We start from the raw sequence: 24574 nt of genomic DNA on the forward strand, positions 1-24574 counted from the left end.
CTACATTCTATATATTCTATATTCTGTTCTATGATCTGTTCCATTCCCTATTCTACATTCTACAGTCTTCTGTTCTGTCCCATAATCTCTCCAATTCCCTATTCTATATTCTACATTCTGTTCTATGATCTGTTCCGTTCCCTATTCTACATTCTACAGTCTTCTGTTCTTTCCCATAATCTTTCCAATTCCCTATTCTATATTCTACATTCTATATATTCTATATTCGGTTCTATGATCTGTTCCATTCTCTGTTCTACATTCTGCAGTCTTCTGTTCTTTCCCATAATCTCTCCAATTCCCTATTCTATATTCTACATTCTATATATTCTATATTCTGTTCTATGATCTGTTCCATTCCCTATTCTACATTCTACAGTCTTCTGTTCTGTCCCATAATCTCTCCAATTCCCTATTCTATATTCTACATTCTATATATTCTATATTCGGTTCTATGATCTGTTCCATTCTCTGTTCTACATTCTACAGTCTTCTGTTCTTTCCCATAATCTATCCAATTCCCTATTCTATATTCTACATTCTGTTCTATGATCTGTTCCGTTCCCTATTCTACATTCTACAGTCTTCTGTTCTTTCCCATAATCTTTCCAATTCCCTATTCTATATTCTACATTCTATATATTCTGTATTCTGTTCTATGATCTGTTCCGTTCCCTATTCTACATTCTACAGTCTTCTGTTCTTTCCCATAATCTCTCCAATTCCCTATTCTATATTCTACATTCTATATATTCTATATTCTGTTCTATGATCTGTTCCATTCCCTATTCTACATTCTACAGTCTTCTGTTCTGTCCCATAATCTCTCCAATTCCCTATTCTATATTCTACATTCTGTTCTATGATCTGTTCCGTTCCCTATTCTACATTCTACAGTCTTCTGTTCTTTCCCATAATCTTTCCAATTCCCTATTCTATATTCTACATTCTATATATTCTATATTCGGTTCTATGATCTGTTCCATTCTCTGTTCTACATTCTGCAGTCTTCTGTTCTGTCCCATAATCTCTCCAATTCCCTATTCTATATTCTACATTCTATATATTCTATATTCGGTTCTATGATCTGTTCCATTCTCTGTTCTACATTCTACAGTCTTCTGTTCTTTCCCATAATCTATCCAATTCCCTATTCTATATTCTACATTCTGTTCTATGATCTGTTCCGTTCCCTATTCTACATTCTACAGTCTTCTGTTCTTTCCCATAATCTTTCCAATTCCCTATTCTATATTCTACATTCTATATATTCTGTATTCTGTTCTATGATCTGTTCCGTTCCCTATTCTACATTCTACAGTCTTCTGTTCTTTCCCATAATCTCTCCAATTCCCTATTCTATATTCTACATTCTATATATTCTATATTCTGTTCTATGATCTGTTCCATTCCCTATTCTACATTCTACAGTCTTCTGTTCTGTCCCATAATCTCTCCAATTCCCTATTCTATATTCTACATTCTGTTCTATGATCTGTTCCGTTCCCTATTCTACATTCTACAGTCTTCTGTTCTTTCCCATAATCTTTCCAATTCCCTATTCTATATTCTACATTCTATATATTCTATATTCGGTTCTATGATCTGTTCCATTCTCTGTTCTACATTCTGCAGTCTTCTGTTCTTTCCCATAATCTCTCCAATTCCCTATTCTATATTCTACATTCTATATATTCTATATTCTGTTCTATGATCTGTTCCATTCCCTATTCTACATTCTACAGTCTTCTGTTCTGTACCATAATCTCTCCAATTCCCTATTCTATATTCTACATTCTATATATTCTATATTCGGTTCTATGATCTGTTCCATTCTCTGTTCTACATTCTGCAGTCTTCTGTTCTTTCCCATAATCTCTCCAATTCCCTATTCTATATTCTACATTCTATATATTCTATATTCTGTTCTATGATCTGTTCCATTCCCTATTCTACATTCTACAGTCTTCTGTTCTGTCCCATAATCTCTCCAATTCCCTATTCTATATTCTACATTCTGTTCTATGATCTGTTCCGTTCCCTATTCTACATTCTACAGTCTTCTGTTCTTTCCCATAATCTCTCCAATTCCCTATTCTATATTCTACATTCTATATATTCTATATTCGGTTCTATGATCTGTTCCATTCTCTGTTCTACATTCTACAGTCTTCTGTTCTTTCCCATAATCTATCCAATTCCCTATTCTATATTCTACATTCTGTTCTATGATCTGTTCCGTTCCCTATTCTACATTCTACAGTCTTCTGTTCTTTCCCATAATCTTTCCAATTCCCTATTCTATATTCTACATTCTATATATTCTATATTCGGTTCTATGATCTGTTCCATTCTCTGTTCTACATTCTGCAGTCTTCTGTTCTTTCCCATAATCTCTCCAATTCCCTATTCTATATTCTACATTCTATATATTCTATATTCTGTTCTATGATCTGTTCCATTCCCTATTCTACATTCCGCAGTCTTCTGTTCTTTCCCATAATCTCTCCAATTCCCTATTCTATATTCTACATTCTATATATTCTATATTCTGTTCTATGATCTGTTCCATTCCCTATTCTACATTCTACAGTCTTCTGTTCTTTCCCATAATCTCTCCAATTCCCTATTCTATATTCTACATTCTATATATTCTATATTCTGTTCTATGATCTGTTCCATTCTCTATTCTACATTCTGCAGTCTTCTGTTCTTTCCCATAATCTCTCCAATTCCCTATTCTATATTCTACATTCTATATATTCTATATTCTGTTCTATGATCTGTTCCATTCCCTATTCTACATTCCGCAGTCTTCTGTTCTGTCCCATAATCTCTCCAATTCCCTATTCTATATTCTACATTCTGTTCTATGATCTGTTCCGTTCCCTATTCTACATTCTACAGTCTTCTGTTCTTTCCCATAATCTTTCCAATTCCCTATTCTATATTCTACATTCTATATATTCTATATTCGGTTCTATGATCTGTTCCATTCTCTGTTCTACATTCTGCAGTCTTCTGTTCTGTCCCATAATCTCTCCAATTCCCTATTCTATATTCTACATTCTATATATTCTATATTCTGTTCTATGATCTGTTCCATTCCCTATTCTACATTCCGCAGTCTTCTGTTCTTTCCCATAATCTCTCCAATTCCCTATTCTATATTCTACATTCTATATATTCTGTATTCTGTTCTATGATCTGTTCCGTTCCCTATTCTACATTCTACAGTCTTCTGTTCTTTCCCATAATCTCTCCAATTCCCTATTCTATATTCTACATTCTATATATTCTATATTCTGTTCTATGATCTGTTCCATTCCCTATTCTACATTCTACAGTCTTCTGTTCTGTCCCATAATCTCTCCAATTCCCTATTCTATATTCTACATTCTGTTCTATGATCTGTTCCGTTCCCTATTCTACATTCTACAGTCTTCTGTTCTTTCCATAATCTTTCCAATTCCCTATTCTATATTCTACATTCTATATATTCTATATTCGGTTCTATGATCTGTTCCATTCTCTGTTCTACATTCTGCAGTCTTCTGTTCTTTCCCATAATCTCTCCAATTCCCTATTCTATATTCTACATTCTATATATTCTATATTCTGTTCTATGATCTGTTCCATTCCCTATTCTACATTCTACAGTCTTCTGTTCTGTCCCATAATCTCTCCAATTCCCTATTCTATATTCTACATTCTATATATTCTATATTCGGTTCTATGATCTGTTCCATTCTCTGTTCTACATTCTACAGTCTTCTGTTCTGTCCCATAATCTCTCCAATTCCCTATTCTATATTCTACATTCTATGATCTGTTCCGTTCCCTATTCTACATTCTACAGTCTTCTGTTCTTTCCCATAATCTTTCCAATTCCCTATTCTATATTCTACATTCTATATATTCTATATTCGGTTCTATGATCTGTTCCATTCTCTGTTCTACATTCTGCAGTCTTCTGTTCTTTCCCATAATCTCTCCAATTCCCTATTCTATATTCTACATTCTATATATTCTATATTCTGTTCTATGATCTGTTCCATTCCCTATTCTACATTCCGCAGTCTTCTGTTCTTTCCCATAATCTCTCCAATTCCCTATTCTATATTCTACATTCTATATATTCTATATTCTGTTCTATGATCTGTTCCATTCCCTATTCTACATTCTACAGTCTTCTGTTCTTTCCCATAATCTCTCCAATTCCCTATTCTATATTCTACATTCTATATATTCTATATTCTGTTCTATGATCTGTTCCATTCTCTATTCTACATTCTGCAGTCTTCTGTTCTTTCCCATAATCTCTCCAATTCCCTATTCTATATTCTACATTCTATATATTCTATATTCTGTTCTATGATCTGTTCCATTCCCTATTCTACATTCTACAGTTTTCTGTTCTGTCCCATAATCTCTCCAATTCCCTATTCTATATTCTACATTCTGTTCTATGATCTGTTCCGTTCCCTATTCTACATTCTACAGTCTTCTGTTCTTTCCCATAATCTTTCCAATTCCCTATTCTATATTCTACATTCTATATATTCTATATTCGGTTCTATGATCTGTTCCATTCTCTGTTCTACATTCTGCAGTCTTCTGTTCTGTCCCATAATCTCTCCAATTCCCTATTCTATATTCTACATTCTGTTCTATGATCTGTTCCGTTCCCTATTCTACATTCTACAGTCTTCTGTTCTTTCCCATAATCTTTCCAATTCCCTATTCTATATTCTACATTCTATATATTCTATATTCGGTTCTATGATCTGTTCCATTCTCTGTTCTACATTCTGCAGTCTTCTGTTCTTTCCCATAATCTCTCCAATTCCCTATTCTATATTCTACATTCTATATATTCTATATTCTGTTCTATGATCTGTTCCATTCCCTATTCTACATTCCGCAGTCTTCTGTTCTTTCCCATAATCTCTCCAATTCCCTATTCTATATTCTACATTCTATATATTCTATATTCTGTTCTATGATCTGTTCCATTCCCTATTCTACATTCTACAGTCTTCTGTTCTTTCCCATAATCTCTCCAATTCCCTATTCTATATTCTACATTCTATATATTCTATATTCTGTTCTATGATCTGTTCCATTCTCTATTCTACATTCTGCAGTCTTCTGTTCTTTCCCATAATCTCTCCAATTCCCTATTCTATATTCTACATTCTATATATTCTATATTCTGTTCTATGATCTGTTCCATTCCCTATTCTACATTCTACAGTTTTCTGTTCTGTCCCATAATCTCTCCAATTCCCTATTCTATATTCTACATTCTATATATTCTATATTCTGTTCTATAATCTTTGGTGGGAAGAGAATAGTGTTCTATGCGCCTTCAGCATTGATCCATGCCAGCCACATGACCACAGAGACGTCTTTGGACAGCGCTGGCTCTTCGGCTTTGAAAGGGAGATGAGCAGCGCCCCCTAGAGCCGGGAACAACCAGCGCAGATGTGCGAGGGGAATCTTTACCTTTTACCTATCGTAACCCTCCATCATTACACTCAGCAAAAAATATTTCTGGTTTCAGATCTGCGTGCCGCTTAATTATCTTTTCCAACCAGCATGTATTTTCTTCCAATGTTTTCTTGCTTTCATACAAATCCACTACGTACGATAAAGGCAAGAATTCCTTTTTTTTTCTTGCAAGGAATAATAAACATAAACAAAGTCCCTTAAATATATTTTCATCCTCCCTTTAAGGACCATTCATACCCTGCTGTCTCAGCCTGCCAAGGACCGAATCCTGCATTTTAAGCAAAGGATTTAATTAAAATAGAAAACCGGGGTTTTCCTCCCCTCCCCCTCCCCCAAAAAAGACACCGTTAAAAATAGCGCGACCCGAATTCAGGCGCTAGGTCATTCTATACCGCAAATATTCTTCCAGTAAGCCATGTTTACCAGGCGCAGCTGCATCGCACACTGCATTGTGGGTTGTCTTAAAATGCAATTTCTCCCTATAAGCATTCGCTGGCTGGGGAATTCTGGGAGTTGAAGTCCAGACCTCTTCAAGTTGCCAAGGTTGAGAAACACTGCTATAAAGGGTTCCACCATAAAACCGCGGACGACAAAATCGCGCTCGACGAAAACATCGCGTTGTGATCGATAAATGTAAAAATAAAGCGAAAACCTTACCCTAACCCCCCCAAACCTAACCCTAACCCTAACCCTTAACCTAACCCTAAATCTAACCCTAAACCCAACCCTTAACCTAACGCTAAACCTAACGCTAACCCTTAACCTAACGCTAAACGTAACCCTAACGCCCTAACCCTAACCCTTAACCTAACCCTAACCCTAAACCTAAACGTAACCCTTACCTTTATGTGAATCGGCTTGCTTTAATTTTATTTTTATTTCAATTTTTAATTTTTTTCATCGCGCTGTGATGACGTCAAATGCGCGCTTTCGTCGAGCGCGCTTTTGTGGACCGCGGTTTTGACGGGTCACGGCTATAAAGCAACCCTCTCGTTTCGAATCGGGACGTGCACACGGTGCGGAATACGCACAGCGGGTGTCCTGCGTTCGAGGCTAATGGCCTCTGGCATGTAGGAAAACCACCTCTGTAATTTAGAAAGGGAGGGGGGAATCTGTTTCCTTCCCAAATAACCAGTAGGAAAAATGACTTTGTGGGGCCAGAATGGATTCGGCATCTTATTTAAACGGCTGCCTTCGCGTCACGCCGGCTTCAGTACCGCTCTCTCTTATTTTGCGTTCCGCGATTAAATCTTTGCGTCTCCATTATGTCATTCCTCTCCTTTGTATAAGCGCCGTTAATAGGGAGTGCAGGAAAGGAGCAAGAAATGGCAAGTTATGGAGATTATTCTCCGTCATCCAAAGTCCTGGTTGTCCCAAAGGTGCTTTTTTTCAACTGGATTTTCTGGATTTTCTTTTGAAGACGTTTCGCTCCTCATCCCAGAAGCTTCTTCAGCTCTGAATGGATGGTGGGGAAGGGAAGGATTGATGCTCCTTGCAGACAGCTGGTCCTTTGCATCCTTTGAGAGGGTCCTTGAGGCCACTTGGAGGTTTTAAATGTGTCCTTAAGATCACCTGAGTGGTGCAAATGGTTCCTGTAGTCTGCAATTTTTCCCTCTGGAAATCCATTCCTGTTCCCACCCCATTCCAAGGGTCTTCACCCCAAATTGCATTGCTCAACGTCTGTAGAGATTCTCCATCATCCAGATCACGGTTGTCCCAAAGGGGCTTTTGCAAGAAGCAACTGGACTTTCTTGTTTTTCTTTTGGAGACGTTTCTCTTCTCACCCCAGAAGCTTCTTCAGCTCTGAATGATGGGGAAGAGAAGGATTGATTCTCCTTGCAGACAGCTGGTCATTTGCATCCTTTGAGAGGGTCCTTGAGGCCACTTGGAGGTTTCTCTGTGTCCTCAGGGTCACCTGAGGGGTGCAAATGGGCTTGGAGCCTTCTTGGAACTGCTGAAAAATCCCGCAGAAAGCACAGCTCCAGAACAACAGTCCAAGGCCCAAAATGATATCTCTCGCCGCTCTCCCAATGCACCATCGTTGTTATTTCCCCCCCACTATTAAATCTGTTTGCCGACACTCATTTAAACAAGCAAAACGGGATTTCCTATCCGTCGCCCTCCAGAAATTTTTCTTTCCTTTCTGTTCCTTTTACAGTTGGCGATTTTGAGAACAGCTTTGGAAAAATAAAAATATTACACATTCTTTTGGGAATATTCTTTTGGCCACTCCAAAAGATGGCAGCCTATTGCTTGTTCTAGACAGAACGACAGATGGACGCTGCAAATGGCAGCCTTTGTTTTCAGATTTAAAAATCACGTTTATCCTCCGTGGGTAAAATAGATGTTTTCCGTTCGAAGCCTTTGAAGACCCGTGCAAACGTAAACAACTGCCGATATCGACTCGACGTCATTTCAAATCGTGTGCCCGGCCCTGATCGGCGTCGGGTATTTTAATGAAAGGAGCAAGTGATCTCCGAAAGTGAGAATTGTGATTTTTTTTTTTAAATATAATTTTTATTAAACATTATTACCTTTAAAAACAGAAAGAAAAATACAACAACATAAGAAAAGACAAAACATACATAACAATATAAAGTAAATATACAGCCTTTTGTATCGGCATTCATTAGTTATACATTTTTTTTTAAGCGTAAAACATACAGATACAAATACAATTTTAAACATACAATTGTGATTTTTTTTAATGTTCCTAAGAAGCTTCTTTGAACACGGACAAAGAGAAAAGCAGGATCTCTCTTGCTTTCTAGTTAGGTTACAAAAAGGGACATGGGAAATAATTGCGTCTCAAGGGGGGCAGGAAGGGTCTATAAAACGTGTCTTGCTTTGAAATGAATTTGGACTAGAAAGGGATAATAAATTTAGCAGGGGGAAAAAATAGATTGAAGAAAAATTTAACTACCTCCCTGCCACCCAACCCCGAGCGCCTCCTTTTGGTCTCGTGGTTAAGGAACCAGATCAAAAACTGGGAGACAGTGAGTTCTAGTCCCATCTTAGGCTGGAAAGCTGGCTGGCTGCCTGGGTCAATCGCCAGAAGAAGCTAGGGAGTTCTAGTTCCGTCTCGGGCATCAAAGCCAACGGGTGACTGTGGGCAAATTATTAGGAGACGGTGACTTCTAGTCCTGGCTTAGGCGTGAAAGCTGACTGAGTGACTTTGGGGCAACCGCCAGGAGACGGGGACTTCTAGTTCTGCTCAAGCATGAAAGTCAGCTGAGTGTGACTGTGGGCAAATCATTAAGAGGCAGGGAGTTCTAGTCCTGCCTTAGGCATGAAAGTCAGCTGGGTGACTGTGGGCCAGTGCTTCTCTCAGCCCAGCCCGCCTCGCAGCGTGGTTGTGGGAGAACTAGATGGAAAGTACGTTGAATATATTTATCGCCTCGAGTCATTTGTGAAAAAGGTGGGATATAAACTAATCAACCTCCTCTCTGAATCAGTGTTCATTATTTTTCTTTAAATTCAGGGTCCTTTTCTGTACCAGGAGAGTCAGATTCCTCCTCTCCACAAAGCCTTTCCCCCTTACAGCACTGATGACTTATGACGGGATGCTACGGCCGTCATAAATATGAGTCCATCATAGGAGGGAGGGAAGGAAGGAAAAAGAAAGAAGGGAGGGAAGGAAGAAAGAAGGGAGGGAGGAAAGGGGGGAAGGAAAGAAAAAAAGGAGGAAAGGAAGGAAAACTAGACAGGAAGGAAGGAAAAAAAGGAGGGAGGGAAGCAAGAAAGGAGGGAGGGAAGGAAGGAAAGAAAAAAGGGGGGAAGGAAGGAAAACTAGACAGGAAGGAAGGAAAAAAGGGAAGAAAGGAGGGAGGGAAGAAAGAAGGGAGGGAGAAAAGGGAAGGGAAGAAAAAAGGGAAGGAAGGAAAACTAGACAGGAAGAAAGGAAAGAAAAGGGGGAGGGAAGGAAGGAAGGAAAACTACACAGGAAGGAAGGAAAAAGAAAGAAGGGAGGGAAGGAAGGAGGGAAAGAAAAAAGCGGGGAGGGAAGGAAGGAAAACTAGACAGGAAGGGAGGGAAAAAGGGGGGAGGGAAAAAAAGAAGGGAGGGAAGGAAAGGAGTGAAGGAAAGAAAAAAGGGCAGGGAAGGAAGGAAAACTAGACAGGAAGGAAGGAAAAAGAAAGGAGGGAAGGAAGGGGGGAGAGGAAGGAAGGAAGGGAAAAAGGGAGGGAGGGAAGAAAGAAGGGAGGGAAAGAAGGAAAGGAGGGAAGGAGAGAAAAAAGGGGGGCAGGGAAGGAAGGAAAGCTAGACAGGAAGGAAGGAAAAAGAAAAGAGGGAAGGGAGGAAAGAAAGAAAGGGAGGAAGGAAGGAAGGAAAAAAGGGAGGGCGGGAAGAAAGAAGGGAAGGAAGGAAAGGAGTGAAGGAAAGAAAAAAGGGTAGGGAAGGCAGGAAAACTAGACAGGAAGAAAGGAAAAAGAAAGGAGGGGAGGGAGGGAGGAAAGAAAGAAAGGGAGGAAGGAAGGGAAAAAGGGAGGGCGGGAAGAAAGAAGGGAGGGAAAGAAGGAAAGGAGTGAAGGAAATAAAAAAGGGGGCAGGGAAGGCAGGAAAACTAGAAAGGAAGGAAGGAAGGAGGGAAGGAAGGAAGGAAGGAAGGGAAGCAGCCGCCTCCTTCCCTCTAAGGAGCCATTTTTGGAAGTAGGGGGCAGAGGTATCCATCCAGAAAATGTCGGCCCCCTGCTGCCCCTTTGCAGATCAGATCCCCTCCATTGTTCCGTCAAATGCCTGGGCATCCAACCATGTAACCAAGGATTTGTGAGAATACAAAGGGCAGAAAGGCTTTGCCCTCGGGCTCAGCGGCCATAAGGACTTCGGCTGGGCTCCTCTGTTTGCTCTTCCTACCCAAACCAGGCAGAGAGAGGAAAATTAAAAATACGGAAGGGAAGGGAGAAGGCCTGGAACCTGCAGGATCACCCTCAAATTCTGCATAAAGGCTCTTCCCCCCCCCCAAAAAAAATCGGCTATAAAATAAATACCGAGCACAGATCTTGTTGAAGCCCCTTCCCTCAAAAGAGGCTGTCCTCGACTTAGGACCACCACGGAGCCCAGAATTTCCGTCCCCTAAGCCAGACGAAGTTGTGAAGCGAACTTTGCTCCGTTTTGTGACCGTTCCTGCCGCCGTTGCTAAGCGAATCACCGCACTGGTTAAACTAGCATCAGATTCCGGACACCTGCGATGGCTCCCTTTAACCAACTGTGGCAAGGAAGGCCATTAAAACGGAGCAAAATTCACTCTGCGACCGTCTGGCTTAGGAACGGCTATTTGGGGGTCATATGTCGAGGACTGCCTGTTATTTAGAAATGGCCGTTTGATCGAGCTTTGGCGCTTTTCCCACCCGGCCAGGTGTGGCATCGCCGTCGTTTGTAACGCCACACCGTGGTGGGAGCTGAAGTTTGAAAAGCTGCTGGAAATTATTGTGATTAAATTCCATTTTCAGGCCTGCCTTTCAAGGAACGAGGGTTACGGTTTACTCGGGAGGCAAATTAAGACTTCGGCTTTCCTGGCAAGCTTTAATTTAAACTTTAGAGCCGGTATGTGGGGGGAACCTGCTGAAATTTAGTGTTTGAGGAAGACAGTCAGATGCTGAAGCCGGAGAAAGTGGAACATTAAATCACATTCGGTGCCATTTTGAAATTCTTAGGCCAACTTGAAAGGGCTATAGTGGCTGGGGGATTCTGGGAGTTGAAGTCCACAAGTCATGAAAGGGCCATAGAGCCCCATGCTGGCTGAGGGATTCTGGGAGTTGAAGTCCACAAGTCATGAAAGGGCCATAGTTTCCCATGCTGGCTGAGGGATTCTGGGAGTTGAAGTCCACAAGTCATAAAAGGGCCATAGATCCCCATGCTGGCTGAGGGATTCTGGGAGTTGAAGTCCACGAGTCATGAAAGGGCCATAGTTTCCCATGCTGGCTGAGGGATTCTGGGAGTTGAAGTCCACAAGTCATAAAAGGGCCATAGTTTCCCATGCTGGCTGAAGGATTCTGGGAGTTGAAGTCCACAAGTCATGAAAGGGCCATAGTTTCCCATGCTGGCTGAGGGATTCTGGGAGTTGAAGTCCACGAGTCATGAAAGGGCCAGAGTTCCCCATGCTGGCTGAGGGATTCTGGGAGTTGAAGTCCACAAGTCATAAAAGGGCCATAGTTTCCCATGCTGGCTGAGGGATTCTGGGAGTTGAAGTCCACAAGTCATGAAAGGGCCATAATTTCCCATGCTGGCTGAGGGATTCTGGGAGTTGAAGTCCACAAGTCATGAAAGGGCCATAGATCCCCATGCTGGCTCAGGAGTTTTGGGAGTTGAAGTCCACAAGTCATGAAAGGGCCATAGATCCCCATGCTGGCTGAGGGATTCTGGGAGTTGAAGTCCACAAGTCATAAAAGGGCCAGAGTTTCCCATGCTGGCTGAGGGATTCTGGGAGTTGAAGTCCACAAGTCATAAAAGGGCCAGAGTTTCCCATGCTGGCTGAGGGATTCTGGGAGTTGAAGTCCACAAGTCATAAAAGGGCCATAGATCCCCATGCTGGCTGAGGGATTCTGGGAATTGAAGTCCACAAGTCATAAAAGGGCCATAATTTCCCATGCTGGCTGAGGGATTCTGGGAGTTGAAGTCCACAAGTCATGAAAGGGCCATAGATCCCCATGCTGGTTCAGGAATTCTGGGAGTTGAAGTCCACAAGTCATAAAAGGGCCATAGTTTCCCATGCTGGCTGAGGGATTCTGGGAGTTGAAGTCCACGAGTCATGAAAGGGCCATAGTTTCCCATGCTGGCTGAGGGATTCTGGGAGTTGAAGTCCACAAGTCATGAAAGGGCCATAGTTCCCCATGCTGGCTGAGGGATTCTGGGAGTTGAAGTCCACAAGTCATAAAAGGGCCATAGATCCCCATGCTGGCTGAGGGATTCTGGGAGTTGAAGTCCACAAGTCATAAAAGGGCCATAGTTTCCCATGCTGGCTGAGGGATTCTGGGAGTTGAAGTCCACGAGTCATGAAAGGGCCATAGTTTCCCATGCTGGCTGAGGGATTCTGGGAGTTGAAGTCCACAAGTCATAAAAGGGCCATAGTTTCCCATGCTGGCTGAGGGATTCTGGGAGTTGAAGTCCACAAGTCATGAAAGGGCCATAGTTCCCCATGCTGGCTGAGGGATTCTGGGAGTTGAAGTCCACAAGTCATAAAAGGGCCATAGTTCCCCATGCTGGCTGAGGGATTCTGGGAGTTGAAGTCCACAAGTCATAAAAGGGCCATAGTTTCCCATGCTGGCTGAGGGATTCTGGGAGTTGAAGTCCACAAGTCATGAAAGGGCCATAGTTCCCCATGCTGGCTGAGGGATTCTGGGAGTTGAAGTCCACAAGTCATAAAAGGGCCATAGATCCCCATGCTGGCTGAGGGATTCTGGGAGTTGAAGTCCACAAGTCATAAAAGGGCCATAGTTTCCCATGCTGGCTGAGGGATTCTGGGAGTTGAAGTCCACGAGTGATGAAAGGGCCATAGTTTCCCATGCTGGCTGAGGGATTCTGGGAGTTGAAGTCCACAAGTCATAAAAGGGCCATAGATCCCCATGCTGGCTGAGGGATTCTGGGAGTTGAAGTCCACAAGTCATAAAAGGGCCATAGTTTCCCATGCTGGCTGAGGGATTCTGGGAGTTGAAGTCCACAGGTCATGAAAGGGCCATAGCTCCCCATGCTGGCTCAGAAGTTTTGGGAGTTGAAGTCCACAAGTCATGAAAGGGCCATAGATCCCCATGCTGGCTGAGGGATTCTGGGAGTTGAAGTCCACAAGTCATAAAAGGGCCATAGTTTCCCATGCTGGCTGAGGGATTCTGGGAATTGAAGTCCACAAGTCATAAAAGGGCCATAATTTCCCATGCTGGCTGAGGGATTCTGGGAGTTGAAGTCCACAAGTCATGAAAGGGCCATAGATCCCCATGCTGGCTGAGGGATTCTGGGAATTGAAGTCCACAAGTCATGAAAGGGCCATAATTTCCCATGCTGGCTGAGGGATTCTGGGAGTTGAAGTCCACAAGTCATGAAAGGGCCATAGATCCCCATGCTGGTTCAGGAATTCTGGGAGTTGAAGTCCACAAGTCATAAAAGGGCCATAGATCCCCATGCTGGCTGAGGGATTCTGGGAGTTGAAGTCCACAAGTCATAAAAGGGCCATAGTTTCCCATGCTGGCTGAGGGATTCTGGGAGTTGAAGTCCACAAGTCATAAAAGGGCCATAGATCCCCATGCTGGCTGAGGGATTCTGGGAATTGAAGTCCACAAGTCATAAAAGGGCCATAATTTCCCATGCTGGCTGAGGGATTCTGGGAGTTGAAGTCCACAGGTCATGAAAGGGCCATAATTTCCCATGCTGGCTGAGGGATTCTGGGAGTTGAAGTCCACAAGTCATAAAGGGGCCATAATTTTCCATTCTGGCTGGGGGATTCTGGGAGTTGAAGTCCACAGGTCATGAAAGGGCCATCGATCCCCACCTCTGGTGTAAAAGGAGATGCTAGCTCCTTCAAGCAGTAAAGCAACCTTGTGACTGACAGTCCCAGTCAGAAAATTATCCGGAGACTTAAGACGTTTGTCCCATTCCAACTTAAGTGATTTCCCTCTTCAGTGGAGATTTTGCAAAGGAGGATCATTGCCACTCTTGACTAAGGCAGCTCCATCTGTGTTTGCGATCATCTCCTTCACACGTTGCCATCCGCCGAGGGCAGTTCTGCTCAAAACAGGCTGTTAATGAGTCCCCCCCCCAAGCATTTTGTGGGGGGGGGTTGATTTCCTGCTTGGCCCCTCCAGCTTTTGCAAAGCGTTTTCGGGGGAGCATTTCCCATTTGAGCGACATCCTCTGGGTCACCAAAAGACCAAAAGACTCTTAGGAGGGGCATCCTGAGACCTCAATAACTGAGTTACTGTAGGAATGGCCGAGAAGAAGACTGATCAGCCACACGGGACTTCCCCGTAATTCGGTTGATGAATCAATTGCTTTTGCTCTGGTGTCAAGGAGGACCTTAAGTGCTTGTAATTAACCGTAATTTGAGGCCCTCTGCCAAGCCACATTTGGCTGAGAGAGCAGCCCTCCCTTCTGATTCCCAGTGAGTTGGGGGGCTGCCGGAGTTTTTCTTGTTTTGGGGTGCTAGTTAAGAGCAGTGGTGGGTTTCTGCCAGTACAGCCCAGTACGGCTGTACCGGTAGAGCTCGGAAACAGCAGATAGCGGGAGAGCGCACGTCCGGCCATGCGTGAACAGTCCGCGATCGGTGTACCGATAGCGACGGTAAGAGCAACCCACCATTGATGTAAGAGGTATCTGAATTGGGGCGGGGGCATATTGTCATCAACATATGGCTGTGGAAGTTGGACCATGAGGAAGGCTGAGGGCCAAAGAATGGAGGCCTTTGAACTCTGGTGCTGGAGAAGAAGACTCCTGCATTGAGTCCCTTGGACTGCAAGGCCATCCAACCGGCCAGTCCTAGAGGAGATCATCCCTGACTGCTCTTTAGAAGATCCTGAAGAGGAAACTCAAAGACTTTGGCCACCTAATGAGAAGGAAGAAGGACTCCCTGGAGAAGAGCCTCATGCTGGGAACGATGGAGGGCAGAAGAAGAAGAAGGGGACGGCAGAGAAGGAGGTGGCTGGATGGAGTCACCAAAGCAGTCGGCCTGAGCTTCAATGGACTCGAGGATGGGAGAGGACAGGAAGGCCTGGAGGAACGTTGTCCATGAGGCCACAATGGGTGGGACACCACTTCGCAATTAACCACAACAACTATCTATCCATCCATCCATCCATCCATCTATCTATATATCTCAAGTCCTTTGGCCACCTAAGGAGAAGGAAGAAGGACTCCCTGGAGAAGAGCCTCGTGCTGGGAACGATGGAGGGCAAAAGAAGAAGAAGGGGACGGCAGAGAAGGAGATGGCTGGATGGAGTCACCCAAGCAGTCGGCGTGAGCTTCAATGGACTTCAGAGGATGGTAGAGGACAGGAAGGCCTGGAGGGAACGTGCTCCAGGGGAACGCGATGGGTCGGACACGACTTCGCAACTAACAACGACATTGTCCTCAAGGAATGGAGCAGGGTGGGGACCACCCTTGGGATGGGATGCTTATAAGACCATCGTCTCCGAAATAGGAGAATTTAAAAAAAAATGATTTTCCCGTAGTGTCCTCTCCCCCTACCGCTGTGTCCTCGAGAAAGATCGAAGAGACACTTTTCAACTATTACTTCTTTGAAGACAAGGAAGGCTGAAGAAGATCTCCTCTTGGGGGTAGCTTGCTCAGATCTGCCACCCACCCACCCCCACCGCCAGTCTTTGGTTAAGGGCATCTTTCTGCTTGTAAGAGCCCTGGTGGCGCAGTGGCTTTTGCAGGCTGACTCTGCCCACTGCTAGCAGTTCGATCCTCATGGGCTCGAGGTTGGCTCAGCCTTCCATCCTTCCGAGATCAGTAAAATGAGGACCCAGATTGTTGGGGGCAAGAGGCTGACTCTGTAAACTGCTTAGAGAGGGCTGGGAAACACCATGAAGTGCTTATAAGTCTAAGGCAGTGGTTCCCAAACTTGGCAACTTTAAGACTTGTGGACTTCAACTCCCAGAATTCTCCAGCCAGCTGGAGAATTCTGAGAGTTGAAGTCCACAAGTCTTAAAGTTGCCAAGTTTGGGAACCACTGGTCTAAGGGCTATTGCTCTTCCTATTCTCTCTTCCATCCATCCATCCATCCATCCATCCATCCATCCATCCATCCATCCATCCATCCATCCATCCATCCATCCATGGTGCACAAGGGTTAGGATGTAGTATTGCAGGCTAACTCTGCCCACTGCCAACAGTTTGATCTTAACCAGCTCAGAGTTAACTGAGCCTTCCATCCTTCCGAGGTGGGTCAAATGAGGACCCAGATTGTTGGGGGGCAAGAGGCTGACTCTGTAAATTGCCTAGAGAGGGCTGGAAATCACTTTGAAGCGGTATATAAGTCTAAGGGCTATTGCCCTTCCTTCCTTCCTTCCTTCCTTCCTCTTCCCCCATTCTCTCTCCTTCCTCCCTCTGCACTCTTTCTAAAGTCTCAACATATTTTTTATGGTGGCGTGACCAAAACCGAATGCATTACTCTAGGTGTGGTCTTACTAAGGCTTTATAGTATTAGCACCTCCCTCGAGCTCGATTGTATCCCTCTGTTAGTGCAATTTAGGATTGCATCGGCTTTTTTGGCTGCCGCTGCACACGGCTGGCTCCTATTTAACTGTTCTCCACTAAGACTCCAAGATCCCTCTCACAATTGCTACTATTAAGCCTGGTTTCTCCCAATCTATATCCGTACTTTTGGTTTTTCTTGCCTAAGCGTAAGACTTCGGCTCCAATGACCTTCTCAGAACTTTCAGATGCTGCAACGATCATAAATATATTCCAGTTGCCGATCATTCCAAATTACACCACGTGAACCATGCGGATACTGCCAACCGTCGTAGGTGTGAAACCTGGTCACAAGACCCATTCTTTTCGCCGCTGTTGTAACTTTAACGTCGCTAAATGAATGGTTGCAAGTGGAGGCCTTCTGGTATTTACTATTCCTTATTTGTAGTTGAGTTTTTAACCCAGTGTAAGTGACCCGAAGTCTTTATGGTTTGAGATAAAACAACTAGATCAGTGTTTCTCAACCTTGGCAACTTGAAGATGTCCGGACTTCAACTCCCAGAATTCCCCAGCCAGCATTTGCTGGCTGGGGGATTCTGGGAGTTGAAGTCCACAGGACTTAAAGTCACCAAGGTTGAGAAACACTGATCTAAACAAAATCTAGAGGAAAAGAAGAAAGGAAAAAAACCACTTTTGCTCTCTCTTATTAATGAGATAAGGCACCGGAGGTTGTGTTTGTGTGTCCGTGTGTGTTTGTGTATTCTCTTCCCTGCCTTATCCAGTACTGTAGACTATTTCCTCTTTGTGATAATGGCTGAGACCTCCAAACTTGACCACTTAATGGCGCCTGGACTTCAACTCCCAGAATTCCTCAGCCAGCCAGGATTCCCATAATTCTCTCCGTGTTTGACAAATGATTTAATAACAATAAATTTAATAACTTCATAACAAAGGACAATAAAATACCCCAAGGCTGACTGGGCAATTCTGGGAAGTCGAAATCCATAGACTTTAAAATGACAAAAATGGGAAAAAAAAATTGCTCTATTTTAGCTCCTGACCTACAGGCCGTCCTCGACTTACAACCACAATTGAGCCCAATTGTTGTTAAGTGAGACATTTGTTAAGTTTGAGTGTTGCTCCAATTTACGACCTTTCTTGCCACAGTCGTTAAGTGAAATATTGCGGTGGCTAAGTCAGTAACCTGGTTGTTAAGTGAATCCGGCGTCTCCATTGACTTTGCTTGTCAATAGGTCGTAAAAGGGGATCAAAGACCTTGGGATGCTGCAATGGTCATAAGTATGAGCCAGTTTGCCAAGCAGCTGAATTATGATCACACGACCACGGGGACGCTGCACGGTCGTAAGCGTGGAAAACAGTCCTATCACTTTTTTCACTGCCGTTGTAACTTTTGATCGGTCACTAAATGAACTGTTGTAAGTCAAGGACTACTTGTTACAACATGACCATTCGAAAGGTACTTACGAGCACTTTTCACACTTAACAACCGTTGCAGCATCCCTGGGGTTACGTGATCCGAATCTGAAGGCTTGGCAACTGGCATGTACTTATGACGGTTGCCGTATCCCTGGGTCACGTTATCCCCTTTTGTGACCTTCTGGCAAGTAACATCCATGGGGAAGTTGGATTCACTTAAGAACCGGGTTACTAACTTCACACCTGCAGTAATTCACTTAACAACTGGGAGGCGAAACTCCCTTGACAACTTGTCTTGCTTAGTGACAGAAGTTTTGGGCTCAATTGTGGTCGTAAGCCGAGCAGTACGAGTACCGAGCATAATACAGGTGCCCGTGGACTCTTTAGAAAAAGAAGAATATTTACTGGTTTTCTTTTTCTGCGTCGTTTTTGACCGCTTACAACAGAATCCTTAATATACTCTCTTTAGTACTGAGATATTAATTCTATATTTATTTAAAAATTTCCCCTCAGTATTTGTCAATGTTTTCCAAGGCTGCTTTCTGAAATCTCCCTCCTTCTCTTTCAGTGTTTTCACATTTCCTACGATGAATCCTGTTTACAGCCCCGTTCAGCCTGGGGCTCCCTACGGAAATCCCAAGAATGTCGCCTATACAGGTAAAATCTCTCTCTATATAAAAACAGCCGTGTGCGTGTTTGTGTGTTTCCGTGTGTGTGTGTTCCAGCATAACTCTGGAGCGCCTCGAGCAATTTCAACCAAACTTGGTACACAGATGACTTACTCTCTGGAAAAAAATACCGTGGGGGTAAGGCACCTCTAAAACTCCTCAGGATGTGTGTTCTGTTAAGATATAGCCTGTTGTGCCTTAAAACGGCTTCTACTGCACTGCCGTAAAATGGCTTCTACTGTACGGCGCAGTGGAGTTGCCATGGTAATGGCTTCACAGTATTCCAGAAGGGGGCTCCTTCTGCTAAGGGTTCTGTTAAGATATAGCCTCTTGTGCCTTAAAACGGCTTCTACTGTACTGCCGTAAAATAGCTTTCTACTGTACGGCACAGTGGAGTTGCCATGGTAATGGCTTCACAGTATTCCAGAAGGGGGCTCCTTCTGCTAAGGGTTCTGTTAAGATATAGCCTCTTGTGCCTTAAAACGGCTTCTACTGTACTGCCGTAAAATAGCTTCTACTGTACGGCACAGTGGAGTTGCCATGGTAATGGCTTCACAGTATTCCAGAAGGGGGCTCCTTCTGCTAAGGGTTCTGTTAAGATATAGCCTCTTGTGCCTTAAAACGGCTTCTCCTGTACTGCCGTAAAATGGCTTTCTACTGTACGGTGCAGTGGAGTTGCCATGGTAACGGCTTCATAGTATTCCAGAAGGGGGCTCCTTCTGCTAAGGGTTCTGTTAAGATATAGCCTCTTGTGCCTTAAAACGGCTTCTCCTGTACTGCCGTAAAATAGCTTTCTACTGTACGGCGCAGTGGAGTTGCCATGGTAACGGCTTCACAGTATTCCAGAAGGGGGCTCCATCTGCTAAGGGGGGAAGTCCCAACATTAGAAATTACGTTTCATCCGGAGATTGTCCCCGTATAAATAAACAGCCGGGCAACATCGGGTTATCGGCTAGTCATCTATAAAAATGATGCGTCGCAGGATGTTGGCCTGCTCCGAAGCGCATGGCACAGGCAAGATTCCCAGCAGGGTTTTTCTGCTTCTGACTCGGGGTGCTGAGTTGCGCTAGGTATTCGGGTCTTTTGTGAGAGTGCCGACGACAGTAAGAACCCCGCCAAGTTCAGAGGGCAATAAGGACCCCAGTCGTCATCGTCCTCCTCCTCACCACCCTCACTCCTTTCTAGCACTGATGATGTTACCTACTTGGGTCATGAAACATCACCCAGCTCAGAGAGCACCAAGGACCCCGCAGTCAACCCTCCTCTTCCTCCTCCTCTTCCTCCTCCTCCTCCAACCCTTCCTTCCTGCTAGCACTGATGATGTTACCTAGTTAGGTGATGAAACGCCTGCAAGAAAACAACTAAGCTCAGAGAGCAACAAGGACCTCACAGTCATCCTCCTCCTCCTTTCTTCTTCTCCTTCTCCTCCTCCTCCTCCTCCTCCTCCTCCTTCTTCTTCTTCTTCTCCTCCTTCTCCTTCCTCCTCCTCCTCCTCCTCCATAAACCCCACTCCCTTCTAGCACTGATGATGTTACCAAGATGGGCCATGAAATGTTTGGAAGAAAACCACCAAGCTCAGAGAGCACCAAGGATCCCACAGTTGTTGTCTTCTCCTCCTCCTCCTCCTTCTTCTTCTCCTCCTCCTCCTCCTCCTCCTTCTTCCTCCTCCTCCTCCTCCTTCCTCCTCCTCCTCCTCCTCCTCCTCCTCCTCCCTCCTCCTTTATAAACCCCACTCCCTTCTAGCACTGATGATGTTACCCAGTTGGGCCATGAAACGCCTGCAGGAAAACAACCAGAGATCAGAGAGCACCCAGGACTCCCACAGTCATCCTTCTCCTCCTCTTCCTCCTAATCCTAATCCTCCCCTCCCTTCTTCCCCCACCCCACTCCTCCCCTTCCTCTTCTCCATAAACCCCATCCCCCTTCCAGCACTGATGACGTTCCCTAGTTGGGTCACGAAACGCCTGCAAGGGAACAGCTCGGCTCAGAGGGCACCGAGGATCCCACAGCCCTCGATTTGGTCAATAAACGGTGTAAATCTTGGAAGGAATTCTTCCTGTGGGCTGCAGACCTCTAGGGGGACTGTTTTCAGTTTGGAGTCCAGAGGAATCGGGCGGGTGGAGGAGAAGGAGGAGGAGTGTGATAGACTGGGTTAAGCAGAGAATGTTCCGGCAGCAGCGCATGTGAATAAAAGAATAAAAGAGCAGAGGCCCCCTATTTCAATTCGTAACACAGAGAAGCTTCAACTTTTGTCTGTGGGGTTAGCAGGCTTTGAATAGTGTTCCAATGCATATCCTTGACTTTTGCAATTGGGGAAAAAAAAACCCAAAGAATTTTCTCTAGCATATCATGTCTCATTTTCTTGCATTTACTAATAATCTTCATGGAATGCCTCACTGCAGGTAGTCCTTGAGTTACAACCATTCATTTAGTCTACAGAGTCTACAGTTAGAAAGAAAAATAAGACAGGTGGATAATGAATAAACAAACAAATAAATAAATAGGGACAAATATGGATCTATAGATAGATAAAAAGATACACAGATACATAATGCGGTGTTTCTCAACCTTGGCAACTTGAAGATGTCCGGACTTCAACTCCCAGAATTCCCCAGCCAGCGAATGCCTAATGACATTTTAGAAATGCGGATTCTCCTTTGCGATAGGGCTTGGCCAGGAAAAGCACGAACAAATTTTAATAAGGCCGAACGGTCCAGGATGCTGGACGTGGGCATCTACTCAAACCCAACTCCCTTGTTACTTATTAAATCTATCCATCTAGTTCAGTGTTTCTCAACCTTGGCAACTTGAAGATGTCCGGACTTCAACTCCCAGAATTCCCCAGCCAGCGTTCGCTGGCTGGGGAATTCTGGGAGTTGAAGTCCGGACATCTTCAAGTTGCCAAGGTTGAGAAACACTGATCTAGTTGTTTTATCTCAAACCATAAAGACTTCGGGTCACATACACTGGGTTAAAAACTCAACTACAAATAAGGAATAGTAAATACCAAGAGGCCTCCATTTGCAACCATTCCTTTAGCGACATTAAAGTTACAACAGCGGCGAAAAGAATGGGTCTTGTGACCAGGTTTCACACCTACGACGGTTGGCAGTATCCGCATGGTTCACGTGGTGTAATTTGGAATGACCGGCAACTGGAATATATTTATGATTCTGGGAGTTGAAGTCCGGACATCTTCAAGTTGCCAAGGTTGAGAAACACTGACATAATGAAGAGTTTCGAGTTTTAATAAAATTTGTATGCCGCCCACTCCCGTTGGGGCTCTGGGCGGCTCACAAGCAAGATAAAAAAGCTTATTTAAAAATTATAAAATAAGAAATACAATATTAAAATTAACACACCATACAACCAGTCCAGTGAGGCTGGATATAATCAACAGCCCCAGGCCTGCCGGAACAGCCAGGTCTTAGTGGCTTTACGGAAGGCCGGGAGAGTGGGAAGGGTCCGGATTTCTACGGGTAGTTCATTCCACAGGGCCGGCGCAGCAACAGAGAAGGCCTTCCCCCGAGGGGCCACCAGCCGGCATTGTCCGGTCGACAGCACTCGGAGGAGGCCCAACCTGTGTGATCTTGTTGGCTGTTGGGAGGTATGTGGCAGGAGGCGGTCTCTCAGGTAGCCAGGTCCTAAACCATGTTTAGGAAAGAGAGAGAGAGAGATACACACAGATACACATACACAGATAATGGATAGATAGATGGATGGATTTATAGATAGAGGATGGATGGATGGATAGATACCTGTTCTGACCCCCTCCTCCGTCCAGTAACGAAAGCCGAGACACACTGAATGAGAATGTCCTTTAATAACAAGACCAGACTCTCGGTGGCTGAAAGCCAAGTAAACAAACAGATAAGGACCTTGGCAGCAAGGCCGACAAACCTTGGCAGCAATTCAGACAAACTCTGGGCAGCAATCCAGCCTGCCAAGTTTGTTTCTCTTTAGTCAAAGCGTTGACTTCTGCAAGAAAGGCGTGGCACAAGCAGTCTCTTTTATAGTCTGGAGAGGAGCCTAATGATCATCAGCTGAGCGTAATTACCTCCTGTAATTACGTAGTTGTTCTTGACGCCGAGTAGCCCTTCGATGGCGTGCATCCCGGAACAACTCACAAGTGGTTTCTGGATCACTCTCCCTTGTCTCCTCCCCACTGATCCAAAGCTCAGGCGCCACCTGGTGGCTAACCGGTCTCTCTGCGCCCTGCTCGGAGTCGGAACCCTGTCCAGGGTCCTCCACATCCTCCAGGGCCGACTCATAGGGCCCCTCGCTGTCGGAGTCCCCTTACTTACCTCTTTGAAATCTTGGTGCATCTTATACAACAGTGCATCTTATAGTCTAAAAAATATGGTAGGTAGGTAGATAGGTAGGTAGATAATAGAGCTTGCTAGTTAGAAAAGGATGAATGGAAGGATGGATGGATAGATAGTTAATAGATTGATCGATGATAGATATATGAGATTGATTAAAAGATTAGGTAGGTAGGTAGGTAGGTAGGTAGGTAGGTAGGTAGGTAGGTAGGTAGGTAGGTAGGTAGGTAGGTAGATAGATAGATAGATAGATAGATAGATAGATAGATAGATAGATAGATAGATAGGAATAAATAGACATTGTATTATTTTAAAAAATAAGAGATGAGCCTTCAAAGATGAAAACTGAAAATGGGTTGAAAATGAATTACTGCATTTTCCAGAGTATAAGATGCACCGGAGTATAAGACGCAGCAAGGTTCTGAAGAGGAAATTTTTTTAAAAAAAGGTTTTGCACTCTGCAAACCTCCTAAAAACGCAAAAATGAGCTCATTTTTTTTAAAAAAAGGACATGGATAGCCCTTAGGAGATTTGTAGAGTGCTCCTGGGGGGGTGGGAACGAGCAAAAAATGGCCCATTTTTGGGGAAAACGGGCCTGTTTTTTGTCACAAAAAGGGCATGGATAGCCTTTAGGGAACTTATAGAGTGCTGCTTTGGGGGGGGCAAAAAATGGGCCATTTCCCACTTATTTCTGCCCTCCCCAGCCCCAGGAGCACTCTCTAAGCCTCCTAAAGGTTATGCATTTTGTTGAAGGGGCAGGCAAAAAAAATGCTTATTCAGTGTATAAGACGCACCCAGATTTTCAGCCTCTTTTTTGAGGGAAAAAGATATGTCTTATACTCCGGTAGACCTTAGGAAAAATGTCGAGAACATTCATAAACATCAGAAATGTATATATGCCCATATGCCGTTCCTTAGTGACACAGATTTTCATGCTTGGCTTTATATCAGCTTGGGGTGCACCTGTTCCAAGCGAAATGCCTGTCTTAATAGCAATAGCAGTTAGACTTATATACCGCTTCATAGGGCTTTCAGCCCTCTCTAAGCGGTTTACAGAGTCAGCATATCGCCCCCAACAACAATCCGGGTCCTCATTTCACCCACCTCGGAAGGATGGAAGTCTGAGTCAACCCTGAGCCGGTAAGATTTGAACCGCTGAACTGCAGAACTGCAGTCAGCTGAAGTAGCCTGCAGTGCTGCACTCTAACCACTGCGCCACCTCGGCTCTCTTAAGAGTCTCTCGCTCTGCTAGTTTGAAGCTCAGCTCGGGGGTCTGGAGTACTAATCCCTCCCTCCCTCCCTCCTAGCTCTTTCAGCCACGTCCCTGTGGAATATTAACCCGTTTTGTGCCCTAATCCTATTGCCATGGATTTGCGGAGGGCCGAGGGACAAATGTCACTCTAATGAACTCAAGAGCTGTTCCCGGGGGCCTCCGTGATATAATTTAGCTCTTCCACCAACAGCCACAATTGGATCTCTGCTCCTTCGCTGCCGAGTGGTGACATTAATTAA

At 44.4% G+C, this 24574-nt stretch overlaps 2 protein-coding genes across 2 annotated transcripts in view; one reads left to right on the forward strand and one right to left on the reverse strand.

Moving 5' to 3' along the window:
* Positions 1-18271, reverse strand: part of PLEKHB1 (pleckstrin homology domain containing B1) — a 63309-nt gene extending 45038 nt beyond the window's left edge. The window contains exon 1 of the mRNA XM_032219690.1: positions 18121-18271. Coding sequence (XP_032075581.1) covers positions 18121-18271 — 151 coding nt within the window. The remainder of the gene's footprint in view (positions 1-18120) is intronic.
* The window catches only part of FAM168A (family with sequence similarity 168 member A), an 85293-nt gene that overhangs the window by 19602 nt on the left and 41117 nt on the right, over positions 1-24574 (forward strand). Inside the window, exon 2 of the mRNA XM_032220000.1 lies at positions 18641-18729. Within this exon, the coding sequence (XP_032075891.1) occupies positions 18660-18729 (70 nt within the window). The 5' untranslated portion in view covers positions 18641-18659. The remainder of the gene's footprint in view (positions 1-18640; positions 18730-24574) is intronic.

Source organism: Thamnophis elegans, chromosome 6 (assembly GCF_009769535.1).
Source record: "Thamnophis elegans isolate rThaEle1 chromosome 6, rThaEle1.pri, whole genome shotgun sequence".
Classification (NCBI taxonomy): domain Eukaryota; kingdom Metazoa; phylum Chordata; class Lepidosauria; order Squamata; family Colubridae; genus Thamnophis; species Thamnophis elegans.